Source organism: Rhinatrema bivittatum, chromosome 14, assembly GCF_901001135.1.
Source record: "Rhinatrema bivittatum chromosome 14, aRhiBiv1.1, whole genome shotgun sequence".
NCBI classification, from domain to species: domain Eukaryota; kingdom Metazoa; phylum Chordata; class Amphibia; order Gymnophiona; family Rhinatrematidae; genus Rhinatrema; species Rhinatrema bivittatum.
This window is the reverse complement of record NC_042628.1, coordinates 13335657-13353085: the sequence shown is the minus strand read 5'-3', so window position 1 is coordinate 13353085 and position 17429 is coordinate 13335657. Positions and strand designations below refer to the sequence as shown.

General features: G+C 45.8%; 1 protein-coding gene across 1 annotated transcript in view; it reads right to left on the bottom strand.

The window, feature by feature from the left end:
- Nucleotides 1-1794: 1794 nt before the first annotated feature.
- IL21R (interleukin 21 receptor) overlaps nucleotides 1795-17429 on the bottom strand; it is a 37892-nt gene continuing 22257 nt past the window's right edge. Inside the window, exons 9-10 of the mRNA XM_029577247.1 lie at nucleotides 14699-14783; nucleotides 1795-5071 (exon numbers count right to left, since the gene is read on the bottom strand). Of these exons, the coding sequence (XP_029433107.1) occupies nucleotides 4187-5071; nucleotides 14699-14783 (970 nt within the window). The 3' untranslated portion in view covers nucleotides 1795-4186. The remainder of the gene's footprint in view (nucleotides 5072-14698; nucleotides 14784-17429) is intronic.

The window sequence follows — 17429 nt, the reverse complement described above, 5'->3', positions numbered from 1 at the left end:
TCTCTCTCCGTCTGTCTCTGTCAGCAGCCTCTAGCTGTCTCTCAGCCATAGCTGTCTGTCATTGTAATGGACCTTCAGCAGCAGAGCAGGGTCAGCAGTCAGCTGTAGCTGCTGGTCACTCTGGAACATGGCCACCTGCTGTCCGGCTGTAGAGCATCAGAAGAAATATTCTCCAAGGGAGTTGCACCCTGTAAAATGTTGCTAGCAGTAATTTTCTTATGGGTTTGACAGTTGCTTGGTTTTGATTACAAATATTACTACCCTTAATATAAGGCATAGGGATAACCTGCTCAGAGTGGCAATTACTACGGTAAGAAGGTAGCTGGGCAAACTGGATGGACAATTAGGTCTTTTTCTGCTGACATTACTATGTTACATGGCAGATAAATAATGTTAGCAGTTAAAACTCCTGTTTCATCACAATTGTACTTACAGAAACCCTCATTTTTAATTACAAAGCAAGCAATTCTTGAAGTAGAGCGGAGAGTGTGGTGATTTTATGCCAAACTCAGGTTGTCTGTCTTATGATGTTTAAGTTGTGACAAGTTTATGATGTCTTTATATTTTTATGTTTTGATTGTCTTTTCAGGAGAAGCGATCCATAAGTGAATAGATAACCTAAATGGGAGTGGAGAAGCAGATTTCTCCGCCGCCATTAGCGATTTCTTCTTGGAGGTGGTGCGCATCGAACAACCGTGGCATTGGAGTAGGGGAGAGAGGGACAAGTACCGCTCCGTCTGGGGCGACAGCTGGATGGGACTCAGGAGCTACTTTTATTGTGGAGGATCTCGGCCCTGACTTTAGGGTTTCTGATTCTTTTGCTTCTCTGCGTTGCTGCTATGGTGGAATTGCTTTTTTCTCTGTAGTTGTTGGAAATAAAGAATTTAAAAACACTCAAAACATCCTCACCAGTGACTCTTTTTTTTTTTTTTTTTACCTCGTTCTTTTCTTGCTTTTCCCCCTGTTTTGCCTCAGTTTTGTCTGGTGTTTTGGCAAGGTTTAAGCCAAAGGCTGAGCAGCCCCACTCCGGCTGAAAGTCTACAGGGAATCAAAATCTGAACAAGTGATATCATTCATTTTTGAAAGTATTTTGCTCTCCCCTCCTATTAAGAGACCAATTTATATATTTTTTAGGCGGGGCAATAGATCTCTCCATGTCCTGACCTTTTATTTGCAGGAAAATCCCCAAATATTCCACCCAATTCTGACTTGTCCTGTGAGTAGCGTTCCAATTGCAAGTCGCTTTCATGCATAAAAAGTTCCAGTTACGCCCTTAAGGGGTAACTTTCGGAAGGCTTTCTGCTGGTGCAGTAAAGGTATCCCCTCCCTCTCTGTGTGGGGGAAAAGGGGCAGCATTGGAGAATGGCCTGGGGATTTCCTCTTTAAATCCCTGTGTGCACATATTGTGCCAAGATTTTTTCCACCTGCAAAGGAGGCAAGGTAAAGAATCCCAGCAAGACTGGCCACTGCTGGATTTCCAAAGGAAAACCCTGAAGGAGTTTCCCTTTAAAAATTGGCCTGCAAGCACTGCACAGAGGCTGCAAATTACTCTTTAAATTAGCAAATGAAACATTTCAGATGTTGAAATATACGTGGAATGAGGAGAGACTGCTCCTCGCTGGAGGTGACAGGTTTTCTGATGATAAGAAGTACTATGGCTAGCCGCCATTTTTCGGATGGCATTGTTATTTTATGTTGCTGACATTCGTTTATGATTATTTTATTGTGCAGACAATCAAGTGTAACAAACAAACAAATGTATAATTATGTAAAAGCAACAGATATGAGACAAGATATTGATGCATATGAAGTACTCGGGTCACAGGTTTATTATCTTTATTAAATTCTTCTAACAAAAGTAAAACAAGGATTAAAACATAGAACACTAAAAATAATAAGCCTGTTCATGTCGCATAAAGATAAGCCAATTTCATCAGCATTTGGTTACAGATAGATGGTGATTACCTATGCAAAAATATATTTTCTTTTTACAAGTCACAGTTTGAAATAAAACACTGAAAAAATATATTTTCTTTTTACAATTCACAGTTTACAGTAAAACACTGCAAAATTCAATCTTGGAATGAGTGAAAATGGCAGAGACAGGCCAGAAGAAGTTCTGTGGGCTTGCCTGGAAAGTGGGTTAGGACAGGCAGACAACTGCAATGTCTTTAGGATGTTGATGCCTCATAGATGGGTTTCATTGATGTTAGGACCTCCTCTGCTCCCATGTAGATGAGTTCCATGTGCTTTAGATTTTTTTTTAATAATCAGCCATGAAGTGTTTAAGAGCAGACTTGCTGGCGTGATTCAGAGTCAGTGCACTTAACAGAAGATTTCAGCACCATCAAGCCAGTGGGAAGTTTGGACTCACTTTATGCATAGTTAATTCCTACTGAATGGCAAGTAAGATCCAGCCCGGTAAGATGGAGCTTGGAGAAAGATGGTGATGAGAGGGAGCCCAAGTTAATGCAGGCTCGGTTTCCACCATCCACTGCATTGGTCTCTCGTTCCTACTTCCAGTGCACTGTAGTTTACATTAGTGCAATGTTACCCTAGCAACACTGCACTCTTCCTTCCATCCTCTTGAATTCCAAGTGAGTTAGTAGTGAGTTACCAGTGTGGCCTAGGTAGACTGGATGAGCCAAATCATCCTTATATAAAGACATCCGTGCATCAGGAGAAATCACATTGCCCCTTCTCTTGAAAGCTCTTGGTTGCAGTCCTAGTTGTGTAAAGAAACAGCACATACTGGAGGTACCTCCATGTGTGCCTGAGGACAAACTTTGCAGATAGACCTCATAGATATATTATAATTATCGATTATCAGATCTGAATACCAGCTCAAAAAATGTAGTCCAAACTAGTGCAATCCAACCACTGCTATGCTCAAACCCTCCGGGACGGCAAAATGCATTCAAAGCAGAATGAGTTTCTCTCTCACACAAATGCACTCACATTTTAAAGTGTGCTAGCAGAACAACTTCATGCGCACAGGGTTTTTTTTTTATGGCCCAGTCAAGATTTGTATTTTTATTCCTAATGCAAACAGGGATTTGCAATCATGGCATTCCTATGTTTCTAGAGGTCTACCAAACAAAAGTACAAGTCCCGGTAGCAAATAAACGGCAATGAAAAGCAACAGAAAAACAAATTGTACCTATAAATACGTAGGACCGCCACTGGATCAACCAAACTGCTCTAAATAGGTTGATTTAGGATAGGTCTACTTTTATGATTTTTGTGATTATTTTAAATACCCATAAAAAATATATATCAAATTCAATAATGGCAAAATTCCTTAGTTCAAATATCCAAAAGAGCACAGGTGAGCTAAAAAAACAAGTTAATGGCCATACAAAACCCGTCACTTATCTGGTAACGTGAACCTTTGTGGACTTCCCCAGCATGGCTCCATGTTTCGTTATCATCTGCTTCAGGGGGATTTGAATTCCTTAGATAAGAACATCATCACTGACCGTTCTCTGGTGAACTTATCAGACATCATTGTTCTCTGGCGGACCTATCGTAATTCAACCTATTTAGAGCATTTTGGTTGATCCAGTGCCAGTCCTACATATTTGCACATACAATTTGTTTTTCTATTGTCATTTGCTTGCTACCGTGACCTGTACTTTTTATATGTCAGGTCGTAGTCTCGAAATTTGTGTTTACAAATATTGCAGGCTATTTTTTTAATTTATATTAATATAGATCTATACCAACATTCGGCAACACCTTCCTCCCAGTATACTACGACATCTCCAATGCCGGCACCACAATTGTTTTAAAAAATCTTGCAGGCCAATTGGGCTTATTTTGCAGAAAATTAGCACAGCTAGTCTGTGAGTTTGGAGTTTGGCTTGCAGTTCAAGTCCTAGAAAGTGGTCGGAGGAGCATTGCAGAGACTGAGATTGTGGTGGGGAGGGGGAGCCCCATGAGACTGGATTATGTCAGGGGAAACCCTCCTCCAGAGCTCCTACTAGCAATGTTGTCATTTGTTTGCTTGGCACTTGACCCAAAAAGATTACCTATCCCTGGTGTACACACTGTAAGAGTCCTGGAAGATCAACCAATCAACAGCTCTGTGATAAACCTGGCAGGGTTGTTTTCTTATTTTTCTTTGAAATTAAAGGAATTACCAGGGCCAGTAATGATACGCAGAAGGAATACACTTAAAGAATCACTAACTTTTTTGAGATTCATTATTAGTTATGGTGGAATTGATAGAAATCCACTGTTTTACGTAACTTCTTGGGCACTGGATGTCCCCTTGCAGTTGGACAGATTCAGTGGAATCGGTCTGGGTAATGTCATTTTTTTCAAATTCACATTCAGTGGGGCTTCCACACTCAGAGTCCACAAACCCACTATCAATGGTGTCTAAATCAAGGCAGATTCTTGGATAGCCAAAGTTTTCTGCATCGGAATCATAGGAAATACTTTCATCCTCTGCCGCTCGATAAGATGCTGAACTTTGCAGGTCCCACTCATCTCGCTCCATGCAAAGAAGATCTAAAATATTCATATTTGGTTCCAAAGAACTTGCCAGGGAACCTTGCATTGGTTCACCGATTGGCTCAAGCTCACACCTTCCACAACTAGCCGTCGATGCAGAGCCTGAGAAAATGTCGTCTCCGGCACTTGAGGCAGCTGCCAGCCGCTTACTCTCACCATGGCTTTTGCTATCGTCAAAGTTCACTGCAGGATAGTTGCTGTCTTTGCTGTTATGGCCATCATCCACATGCATATCATTCCTTTCTAGTCTGTTACAGAAGCATTGCGGACAGCAAGGAGTAACTTCATCAGCCACCGTTACTGTGTCAATGGAGACGTGGCCACATGATGTGTCCTCCGTGGCACCTCCACTGAGTGCACAGGAACTCCCAGACTTGCTATGCTCTTTACAGGATTTACAAGTGGGCAGTTTGTGACGCTTACCCCCTCCTCTGAAATCCACCTTTGCAGACTCTTGTGGAATGTGCTTGTATACTTGTAGAACCTCAGGAAGTCCAATGCCCCAGTCAAAAAAATCTATTGTTGCCATGGTGTAGGAAGCACCTAGCCAGCTCTGAAAGGACAAGAAAAAAAATTACTATTTCACTCTTTACTCCTCCTCATTTCACTTCCATCGTACACCAGTGATGACCATTGGAGGGCACAGGCTCACTCGCCATCAGCCGTGTTGCTTAAATTGACCACAGAAAACCCTGGAGTGGGTGAGCTATCATCCACGCGTTACCAAAAATGCAGTTTTTGGGTTTTTTTGGGTTTTTTTTACTACTGCAGGATGACTTGCTGGCTCCATGAATCAGGTGGCAGGCAGATGCAGTCCTGGTTTTACCTCATGCTGTTCTGATTTCACGAAAGAAAGCGAGCAGCTACAAGTCCATGCACATCATGGGGTAAACCCGGGACTGGATCTGCTGACCCTGGTAAAAGAACCTGAGCCAGTTTGTCACCTTCACTGGGGGGGGGGGGGGCAAACAGCAGTCCAGGGCCTTAGCAGTCAAACATGTCTGTGCTTGATGTGTTATGATGCAGCAGTGTCACTTCAACTTGCCTTTTAATGTACAGAAAATATTTAAATAAGGGCTCGGACCTCCATGATCAAAATGTGCTGAACCACACTAAAAGTAGTTATGAGTACCCCTTTAAGTTAAAGAACATAAGAAATGCCATACTGGGTCAGACCGAGGGTCCATCAAGCCCAGCATCCTGTTTCCAACAGAGGCCAATCCAGACTACAAATACCTGGCAATTACCCAAACATTAAATACCGTATTTTTCGCTCCATAAGACGCACTTTTTTTCCCCCAAAGGTGGGGGGAAAATGTATGTGCGTCTTATGGAGCGAATATAAAAAAAAAACCAAACAAAAATCTAACAAACACCCCCCCCCCCCGACTCCCCCAAGACCTGCCGACTTAATTTCCTACAACCCCCCCCCCCCAAGACCTGACAAATTAATTTCCTGCAACCCCCCACCCTCCTGACCCCCCCAAGACCTGCCAAACGTCCCTGGTGGTCCAGCGGGGGTCCGGGAATGATCTCCTGGGCGTGGGCCGTCGGCTGCCAGTAAACAAAATGGCGCCGACGGCCCTATGCCCTCACTATGTCACTGAGACCGACCGCTGCTATTGGTCGGTCTCAGTGACATAGTGAGGGCATAGGGCCGTCGGCGCCATTTTGTTTACTGGCAGCCGACGGCCCTATGCCCTCACCATGTCACTGAGACCGATCGCTGCTATTGGTCGGTCTCAGTGACATAGTGAGGGCATAGGGCCGTCGGCTGCCAGTAAACAAAATGGCGCCGACGGCCCTATGCCCTCACTATGTCACTGAGACCGACCAATAGCAGCGGTCGGTCTCAGTGACATAGTGAGGGCATAGGGCCGTCGGCGCCATTTTGTTTACTGGCAGCCGACGGCTCACGCCCAGGAGATCGTTCCCGGACCGCTCCTGGACCCCCGCTGGACCACCAGGGACGTTTGGCAGGTCTTGGGGGGGTCAGGAGGGTGGGGGGTTGCAGGAAATTAATTCGGCAGGTCTTGGGGGGGTCAGGAGGGTGGGGGGTTGCAGGAAATTAATTCGGCAGGTCTTGGGGGGGTCAGGGGGGTGGAGGTTGTTAATTTAAAGGGTTGGGATGGGGGGGGGGGTGGTTTTGGGGGTTCCCACAGAAAGAAAAATTTTCTGATCTGGGGAGTGGACCGAAATGGCCCTCCCCAGACCCGAAAACAAAATGGGGAGAAAAAAAAAAACTATGCACTCCCCTAATTTGCTCCATAAGACGCCCAGACGCAGAGCCGGTTTAGCACAATTTTTTTTTTTTAAATTTTCCCCCTCTGAATCCTAGGTGCGTCTTATGGTCAGGTGCGTCTTATGGAGCGAAAAATACGGTATATCCCACGCTACTAATGCCAGTAATAGCAGTGGCTTTTCCCTAAGTCAACTTAATTAATAGCAGGTAATGGACTTCTCCTCCAAGAATTTATCCAAACCTTTTTTAAACCTTTGTACACTAACTGCACTAACCACATCCTCTGGCAACAAATTCCAGAGCTTAATTGTGCGTTGAGTGAAAAAGAACAAGCTGAATTGATATTGCTCTATCATAAAGCATCATTGTTGTGATATCTGAGCTTAACAAGTTGGCTCTTACTGCCTGATAGGTGGCAGAAATTCTAGAAGTAACATTTCTAGAGCATCACAAAATATAGAAAAAACAAATTTGTGTTGATAATGTGGTAATGCAGTCAATCATGCACAGTTCTACTGCACGCTGGTGTTATATATTTATATTTGAGCCTTACAATGAGCGTCTGAGTTAGAACTAAAAAAATGCCTGAAAACCTGGGAGAAGGTCAAACAGGCGAAGGAAGTAAGTGCACTGGCACAATGCGTGGTCGTCTGTTGGGTGCACCAGTAGGAATGCGTTTTCCCTGCGTCCTTGCCAAACTTTGCACCAGTCAGCTTCTCGCCTTACCATTCTGTTCCTGTAAGGGTGACCTGCACCCTGAGAAGTCTGCGCTGGAGCAGCTTTTGCTCTCACCTTCTATCGAGTTGCAGCAGAGATACCACATCCTCTGCGTGCAGGACGTTACAGTAACTGGGAGCCCGTGCACTGCACATCTGCGTGGGCGCACATTAATATATCATACAATATAATTATTTCCCACAAGCATAGCAGCCGAGATGCTCGCCATCCACTACCGCCTTTAAAAAATGTGCAGTAAATGGCTGAAAGTGAGCCATTTCCTAGAAAATTATTTAAAATAAAAAACAACTATCAGATAAGCACACTTCAGAATGAATTTTGCTAGTATCTCCATGCCCATTCTGTTAGTGGCATGAGTTGTCATTGCTTTTTGACCATTTCAACTCTCAGCTATGTAAAGAACTTTAGAATTTGCATGGACAATTTTAGTCAACATGGGTTTATTTAGGTTTTAATGTTTGCTGCTTTTGTGTCTCCTATCTGATGATACAACAGACGTGCTGGAGAGTGGGGAGGTGCTTATGAATCCCATCATGCTATGCAGAAGTCCTCCAAAATGCTGTTGCACATCTCCTCTTCACATGGACCACTAAGAGCAGTTCATGTTTTGGGGAACAGTCTGAGACATTGCACAAGACAAAATGGAATGCAGGGGTCATACGACGTTGTGAGTTAAGCTACTTATATTGTATCCTCTGATGCAGAATTGATCGAAACATCGAGCTATGTTAGGACTGAGAATCATCAGGATGAATTACATTACAATGAATGCTTTTACTTATATACTAAAAAAAAAATATCCAAAGAAATGTTTTGGTCTATGGTTCATGTAGACACATGACCTTAATTCAGCGGGACTGATAATCATAAATATTACATGGCATGGAGTATGATGGTCCATTTTGTTCCCTCAGTGGACTTTGATGGCTAATATTGTAAGTTAAAATTTACAAGAGGGGGGGACCTTTTTGATTTGTTTCCATTGGTTTTGTTTATTTAATATGCTAATTATTTTACGACAGCCAACTCAGACCCATCAATGTAATACATGTGAAGTGACTTGCGATGGTCTTTTGTGCATGACAGGTCTCAGGGGAGCCTATCAGAGTTTCTGGAAACCAGATGAAGATGCTTCAAAAACCCTGAATGTTTGAATCAATTAAAACATGCAAAATACGACTCACCAGCTGCAGTTTGGTGCTCAAAATAATAACGCTGTAAGGTAATCAGATTCACCAATCCCTTCTGTGCCCAGGTAACATAACGCCACAAAATCTCCTGAGATGCACATCACATCGGCAACGATTCTCAACAAGCCACCCAGCAAGAAAGCACGTGGCTGAGCTTTTACCCGCGTACCAAACTTTCTGTGTACTTTGCCCCTACCGTATCTCTGCAGATGGGGTTCGGCAGTTTTTGCCCTTGACTAAAATACTCTGCACAGGCACGCCTACATTAAGACTGGGTAAATCTAGCTGCTAGTGAAATTAGGTGACTAGGTTCATTCAACTAATTTTACCCATGGGAATCCAGCCAGCTAAATCCCTTTGAAAACCACCCTCGTGTTTAAAGTTTTTAATCTGGTAAGAACAGAACCATTAATCGGGCTGTTTGTGTATTGTAGGGGGTCTATGTAGCAAGCATTTTTTTTCCCATAGACACAACATGAGAAAAAAGCCTTTAGCACATCTGGCCCATAGGCATATGCAGTCTTAAAATCGAGCTGAAAAACACTGATGACATTTGTTTCATTTTATATAATTTCCCTTTGGAAATGATGCAAAAAAAAACAAAACCCTCGATAGACTGTTGCTTCATTTCTTTAGCATGCGCTAAAATGATTGACCTCATGGTGAAAGGCATAAACAAAACACAATTTCAAAGAAAAGAAATGGAAACTGAAAGAAAAGATTTTCCCCCATGCTCAGCATGAGATCTGAAAATGGCAGGCGACAGAGCAGAGCAGGACCAGCGGGCTCCCTAATCAGAGCCACGTTGGCCACGACCGTGTGCTAAGGCAGTGCCGGCCTCTCTGCTTTACAGATTATTGTCCTTTTAAACCTTTGTCCAGTAGGTTCAGGGGTGGAGGACGATTTGCACAGAAATGTGGCTGGGAGTTCAAGAAGGGGCAGATGATGATGATGATGATGCAGGCGGGGTTGGGTGGCCTACACGCGTCAGCCATTGTTTCTAGTGGAGAGGCAGAGTAGGCCCTGGACTGCTGGCTCTTGGGGAAGCCCAATGTGTTGTGCCTCCTGAGCTGGACTCAGGCTTTTCCTTTTCAAATCCCTCTACAACAATGTATGGAAGTTTGACTGCCGGGCATCCTGAATGCAAACTTGTTTAGGCTGCACCTTGTGTCGGGGTGCAGGCTGCCAGAGTCAGTTTGCTCTTGGGTTTGACTCCTGATGCTTCCTCTCCACCAATTGAGTACATTTATTTTCGTTGTTCTAAGGTTTGGCCCTGATGGTGGATCCCATCAATACCACCGAGTGTGAGCCTGAACCTTGGAGGCTTAAGTAGGGCTGGGACGAGCTACTTACTGGAGGGACTGCCCCTGGGAAAGGTCAGCTGCTGTGGATGGCAGAAAGCAACGGAAAACCTCTGTCAAGAATGTCAAGATCAGAGGGTGAACTCTGAACCCCAAAGTCTGTGAATCAATAGACGAAGCACTTTCTACCACCACCTGATAGTGGGACCTTGTGTTGGATTGTGCGCGCACGGTTAAGGTACTGTCAGGCTACAAAGGGTGTTTGGGGGCTTTGAACAGGGGTTGACCCCGGGTCTATCACTAGGGACTGTCTGGTGGAGGCCTGGTGCCCTGCTGGTGAGGTCACAGAGGCAGCCTCAGACCAGTGTTAGCCTGGGACTTGACCCCACCCCTAAGGATCCAGACTGGTTCTCGGGGGTGGGGTGGACGACGAGAAAGGCGGTTTTAAGAAAGAGCTGCTGGGAAAGGCCCAGGGTTCGGGTGATTTGATGGCTGAAGGCTGCACAGTGGCGTTGGAAGTTGAAGCTCCATTGCAGCAGGACCGGCCTGGACCCTGCTGGTATGAGCAGACCCAGACTACACACCTGCCATGAGTAACAAACTGCTGACCTGGATTCGGTGGTGTGGCGAGGGAGAACTGTGGCTGTAAATAAAACGGGGGCAACCTAATATGAAGGAGAACTGTGTTTGTGCCTGGGAGGGGCCCTAACCTGGCAGGTTCAGAGCATCATTTATAGAAACGGGAGCATCTTAAAAAGGAGATGACAGAACTCGCTTTGTATACAGGAAGGCTCTGCCTCACTTCCGTGAGGCTGCTCTGTGACTCCTGGCTCATGTCTGTAGAGTTCGGTGATTAAAAATCACCTTGTTCACGTTTAACACTGCACAGTAGAAATACAAGGTGCTGGCATCACGGGAAATGGCCACCCATGTGGCAAAAGCCCTAGCCCTAATCAGTTTTATGTATAAAAGGATGAGCAGATTTGTCTGTGCAACAGGACAAAGGCTGCTTCCTTCTGCATTGATTTAGGCTATTTTTGCAATATTTGGTAAACATCTACTGCTCTCTAACATCATTTGCTGTAAGAGAGGAAGCGAGGAAACAGGAAGATAAGCTCTGACACTCAGGCCGCTCTGTTTTGATGAGAATTTGTCCTAAGTGAGTTATTCACATGTGGTGGTGGTGTTCGTGCTTCTGTCTCTTATCAGGTCTCGATATCTGCTGCAGCCTTTGTCAGTCAGGGTATTAGGAGCACTCTGTTCTAGTGTGCCCGGGGTTTCTGAGCAGAGCGGATGCTTCATGAGTTTGCACCTGCTTTCATGTTCAGGCTTTGAGGCTTTGGTGAGATTCAAACAGCTTGGGGCAACTCATTCTAGGCAGGAAATTGTTCGAGCCCCAACAATGCGGGTGAGAACGTGCTGTTGGGTGTTTGGTTTTTTTTTTGATCCAGCAGTTTCCTCCTGGTCCTTTGTACTTCCAGCTCAGATGGAACCAACACTGGGATGTGGTACCAGGAGCCTTCATTTGCAACCACCTGAGGATTCCTCACCCCACCCCCCCAATTTTATATCCCCCTCCCAAATGGCTTTAGCCCAGTCACTGCAGCAACAGTCCTCAAATGGGGGGAGGGGGGCCATCACGATTCCTAAATCTGGCCACTAGATGTCACCATTGCATGATGACTATGAACTTCCCTCCCCCTAAGGGGGTTGGTGGACGCTACCCTCCACAGCATTCCCAGCCCCTGCTGACCTGGGAGCAGAAGACATGAACCTTGAATCAGACCTAGGTCCCTCAGAAGGATGGTGCATTGCACGTCGTTCCCCTGGTAAGAAAGTACTCTGCTCTTGAGCATAATTCTGATTTATGCCCATCAGGTAAACACATTGTGATTAGAATTTCTTGTACAATTCGACAGTGCACACAGTACATTTTCCCCAGAAGGTTGGCAGCTTTGCCTGTATAGTAAAGGTCCATTTAAGAACGTCAAGGATAACACGATCAGGCAAGCTGGCACTCCTTAGAGTAGGAAATCAAAGAATAAAGCAAACACCACTTCCGCTGGTGCAGCAAAATCCAAAAATTTCCCAAAATTTCCTCTGTTAAAGCAATAAAAACAAATGGGTTAGATTTTCAAAAGGTCTAATTGTCAACTTCGGTCCTGGCCGGTTTAGAAACGGTCCAGTTCAGAAAAGAGGCGTGGTTAGGCCAGGGGGCGGAGCTGAACCGGTGACTGCTGGTTTTGCAGCACGAGCCCGTTAATTTACCTGGTTAACACCAAGCAGAAAAATAACAGGCCAATTAGATTTAGGACCATTTTTCAGTCAAAACCCAGTCGGTGAGATTCAGCTGAAAATTCAGCTTAAGATAAGCGGTCAAATGAATTGATTATCTTTCCCTTGTCAGTAAATCTTTGGATAGTTGGGCCCCAAAGTGTAAAAAAAAAAAAAAAAAAAGACAAGTGAAAGTGATTTCCTTCTGTGGTTTTTCTCACTGTTCATAAGCCGGGCCCTGAACAGAGAAGGGCTGGGAAGCGCTGCTGTAGAGATGTGGCGAGCATGGCTGCCCGAGGACTGTCGTGTTGCTGTTCTGGGAGATGAAGACACCCTAGAAATGCCTTTTGGGACTTCTGCTGGTTTTTTCCCCGTGGTTCTGCTGTCTTCTCTTGCGTGCGTTCGCGGAGAGGTGAGCCGTGCACGTTATGACTGCTCGGATCTGTGGCCAACATGAAGGAAGAACTAAAACTTCAAGAAGCACGTCAACAGACTTCAAGCAGCAGGGCTCAACGCATCCATCTGCCAATTTCCTGGCTCCAGTACGCCTCTCTTTTGGTCATATTCCCAGGTATCCTTTCTTTTTTTTTTTTTTTAATCCGTGCTGTTCATTCGGAGGGCCGATGCAATAAGGTGCACCCAGCCTAGTGCCCGGATTTGCTCGTGGTTGGGCGCACAAGAATAGCGTCTGATGCAGTAAGGAGATTTATGCGTCAAAAACGTACGACCTAAGAAATGCGTACCTGATGGTGCACAACGTAGGTAAATTCCACGTAGATGAAGAATGTGGCTATTACCGCCCGATGCAGGAAAGCGCGCCCAAGGCCGGGTATCTGATGCACATTTTTTAACGCGGCGAATTTAACTCCAGCTCCGGAGGTGGAGTAAAGTTAACTCGCAGTCAAGGGCTCATGAGAAACATTGAAAAATATGGCCATCTGTGTTGCGATAGACGTGTCCTCCTCCTCCTCCTCCTCGGTCTCATCCTGACTCCTGAATTTACTGCTTGTGGTGGAAAAAAAATATACGTACGTTGATCTGATCAAAAAGAAGGGCACTTTTGATATGGCCGCACAATTTAGTCGCGCATAGCAACGGGCGCCTGAGATAAGAAACTTCAGCACTGAAATCAGCCCCTCAGCAAAATAACCAAAAGGACGAGCGATCAAAATGGTCGCTCATATCGAGCCCCCGCTGCAATTTTGGGCGCCCAAAGCAATAAGCTCCTTTGCGCGCCAGAATCGCACAATTCTCCCTATGCGCGTGCCCTTTTTGTAGGCTGCTCTGATTTCCCTCGCATTTAAATACTGCATCGGGCGCACAGGGGATGGGGCTGCGTGCGCATTATTGCATCAGCCCGTCAGTGTTCGGTTCTCCATGTGATATTTCTGCTCGGAAAGGACAAGTTCCAAAGCGATTAAGCATCTGCGAATACCTGCGTATGTTCACTCTCTAAAAAAAAACCGCCAGAAGTATGCGTGCGGTTGCAAAGTGCGCAAGACGAGGTGGGAAAAATACGACGCGCAGATTGTGTTTCAAATCTGAGGCGTTGTTATTCTTGCAAAATTTACCTGCAGAAAGGTGAGGTGCAGGAGTCCACGGGTACACGCTGAACCTTCGCTTTAAAACTCACCGCAGAGTCTGTGGGTGAAACGTACCTGTGGGTTTTGCCCCAGAGCAGACAGTCTGAAGATGCCCCCTCCCCCCCATGCGATAGCAGCACCCCAGTTTATTCTTGGCCATAAGGGTAGGAGGCAGCCTTGCCCCGAATACTAATGCGGCACAAAGCAACTAAACGGTTTCGCATTTCTGTGGCAAATCCAGAAAGGACTCCAGGTGAGGCAGAAATGGATTTTCCGGGTCTGCCTGCAGAGTCCTCGGGATCTACGCAGCCCACGCTTAGGAATAAAACGTAACCAGAGGACACGGGGCGCGACGGGAGAGGAAAAGGGGCAAATCAGATGAAACAGTGCCTGCTGCTCCGCTCATGGCACCGTGCAACAATGGCAGACAACGTTTCACGTCACGGGAGCTTTCGTTTCTGCAGCCTGAGCTAATCTCTGAATCTTCCTCTGCGCCAGCCCCCACCCCCCCCACCCCCCATCCCGTTCTCACATCTGTTAGAAACAAAATATCCCCCCCAAACACTGGAAACTTTGAAACAGCCCTGGGTATTGAAAAAGGGTCTGCTGGTTACTCTTAAAGATCAGTACTTTCCAGAGCTCTCAGGGCAAAAAAACAAAACAAAACAAAAACCCAACAGCGGCTGTGCAACCCACCCTAGCCAAGCCTGATGTGCATCTGCCGCGAGAGGATCCGCCCACCAGTTCCCCTTGCCCGGAAAGTACCAAGCAAAGAAAGAGAAAATATTTGTATCAACTTTGAGAAACAAAAAAAAGGGGATGACTCATTCATGAGAGCGATTCCGGTTTTACCTTAAAATCCCCATTGTGTCCCATGTAAAGAGGTTTGAAGAAGGGTTCGGGATTTGGAGTCAGGACCCACACTTGTCTCCATACCCTGCAAATAGAAAGGACAAAGATACAGAAGGTCACAGTGAGGGTTTGTTTGGTTTTTTTTTAATTATTGTAAGGCACCACAGAAAAAGGTAAAAGAGAAAAACAAAAACAGGAAGAGCAAAGCAGCAAACAAATAATTTTAAGAGTTGGTGTTTGCCTGTTAAAGGGGGTGTGGGGTAGGGAGGAGGTTAGACCTTATATGAGATGAAAACCGTCCATTCCTCCTCATTATTATGAATCATAATCCCCCATCCTCGGTTTGGTTTTTAGGACCCAGAAGTCTCCTCCTGCTCCCATGCCCTTCCGGCTCAGTCGGAACCAGGCCTGGGATCTGGTGCCAGGAGCCTTCATTTGCAGCTATTTGGGGATCCCCGCCCTTTCCGTCCAGTCGTTGTGGTGACCGCCCTTAGCTGGGAGCCCCGAACCGGGTTTCCTTCTGGAACCCCCGAAATCACAGGCCCGCTAGGTACTGCTGCTGCGTTATGGCTCCGACTCCCTCTGCCTGGAGGGGCTGTGCACGTTGCCCCTCCGCAACAATCCCCAGCCAACCTGCAGCGTGGAGGATGGTGCGATGCGGGAATCGGAGCCAGCTCCTTCCGCGCGGCGACGTGGGTGGTACCTTCAGCCATCGCCGGTACCTTCGTTCAGCCGCCGATCGTGGAACCAGGGAGAGGAGAGGCCGCTTCGCCTCTGCTCCTCAGTGGAACGTAGGCCTTGCTGCGAGGGGTAAAAGCAGGGGGATCCGCCTGGCAGTACCGACCGTAACGCAATCAGATCTGCGATAATCCCTGGAGGGTGGGGATATTAAGTTAAAGTACTGCGGTGGAATTCCAATAAAAAAAAAAAAGGGGAGACTACGATTAAATGAGGAAATCAGAACGAGACTAAAAGTTTAAAAAAGTTTTCACGAGGCTTGGACGTTGTTTAAAAATGGAAGCCCGGATATCATTTCTTCCATGCATTAAAAAAAAGCTTGAAAGGGGGAGGCCAGGAATGGAAAGCAGACTCCAATGAGCAGAGGCACTGGTACGTTCAGTGTAAAAACAGCAGCGAGTCAGGCCACGGGAGAACGTGAAAATCAGCTCGCCAGCGAGGTAGAACCTAATCATCTGAAGTACATTCAAAACAAATGTCAGCAGGATTGCAAGACTACAAGGGGGGAGAAGGAAATAGCAGAAAATCTAAAGGAACCAAATTCTTTTCCTCAGTCTTTACTGAGCAGGATGTTGGGGACATAACCCAAACCAGAAACTAAATCCAATGACTGTGAAAACAGAAGATGCAAAGGATCAAACTGACAAAATCAGCAGGATGAGATGGGATTCGCCCAAGAGTCCTGAAGGAGCTTAAACATGGATTTGCAAGCCTGTTACTAGTCATCTGTTACCTATTGACAGCAGCCACAATACCTGAAGACTAGGAGGGGCCCAGTGTAGCAGCAATTTTTAGAAAGGGCTCTAGGGGTAATGCAGCCAACTATAGACCAGTGAGCCTGACATTTGTGCTGGGAAAATGGTAGAAGCAATTCTTGAAAATAACATTCCTGGCCATGGGGAAGAGTCAACATGGTTTAAGCAAAGGAAAGTAAATAAACATGCAGATAAAGGTGATCCAGCTGATGTAGTGTATTTGGATTTTCAGAAGGCGTTTGACAAAGTCCCCTATGAGAGACTCCTCAGGAAATTCCAGTGGTCATAGGAGTAGCCCAGATAAGCAAACTTTGGCTGCAATGTCTGCTTCTGAGATCATATTTACTCCTCAGAAGGAATACAACATTCTCATAGCTACGCTGATGGAGGTGGCTAAGGGACTTTCATCTTGCTCCAGGGCATTCTCACAAAGTTTCAGGCTGCTACTAAAACCCCTCTGTACCCTTTGCAACCTTCCTGCTGCAATCTGGGATCTTACGTTCACTCTCTTTGATTCATTATTTGCTGGAACCAATTCAGGAGAAATGGACGTCTCTGCAGGTAATGATATCGTCTATGACTGGACCAAAATAAGAAGTATTCAGAGGTGGTAAGGTGTCCCTTCTTAGGCTTAGGGCATCTTCTTGCTTTCGCATCTGAAGAAGGGATCTGTGCAGTCAAGAAAGCTCATCTGCATCATCATCTTTAGAGAATTTTTTTTCTTTTTTTTTTCGACCCATAGTTCCTCCTTTTCTCCTTCTTCTTCCAGTTCATTTGAAACCAAGACTGGGATTCTGGCATCATGAACCTTCATCCACAGTGATTTGCTCTGTGATCCAGGGATTTTTTTTCCCCCTGTCCCATCCCCACTGTTTCGAGTCTGATGATTGCTCGGAGCCATGCACTGGTGCCCCACCCGCAACCATGTACTGTGGGCTCTAAATCCGGCCGTGAGGGGCTGCTCTTCTTAATTCCTCCCCCTCCCGGGGGCTGTCACTGCTGCCTCCGTATCAGCTCCAGCTGACTCGGAGTGTGGAAGATCCGGCCCAAGAACTGACCCCGGCACAGTGCTGTCACTTAACCACGGGGCCAGCCTCTTCTTTGGATGATTCATATGTTAGTCCGCTAAGTAAGAAATAGAGGAATGAACATCTCTTAATGGCAAGAATGAAACCAATTCTTGTATTTCTACAAACAAATGCACAGTCTTCAGCATCAGTTCTCAAAGAACAGACTCT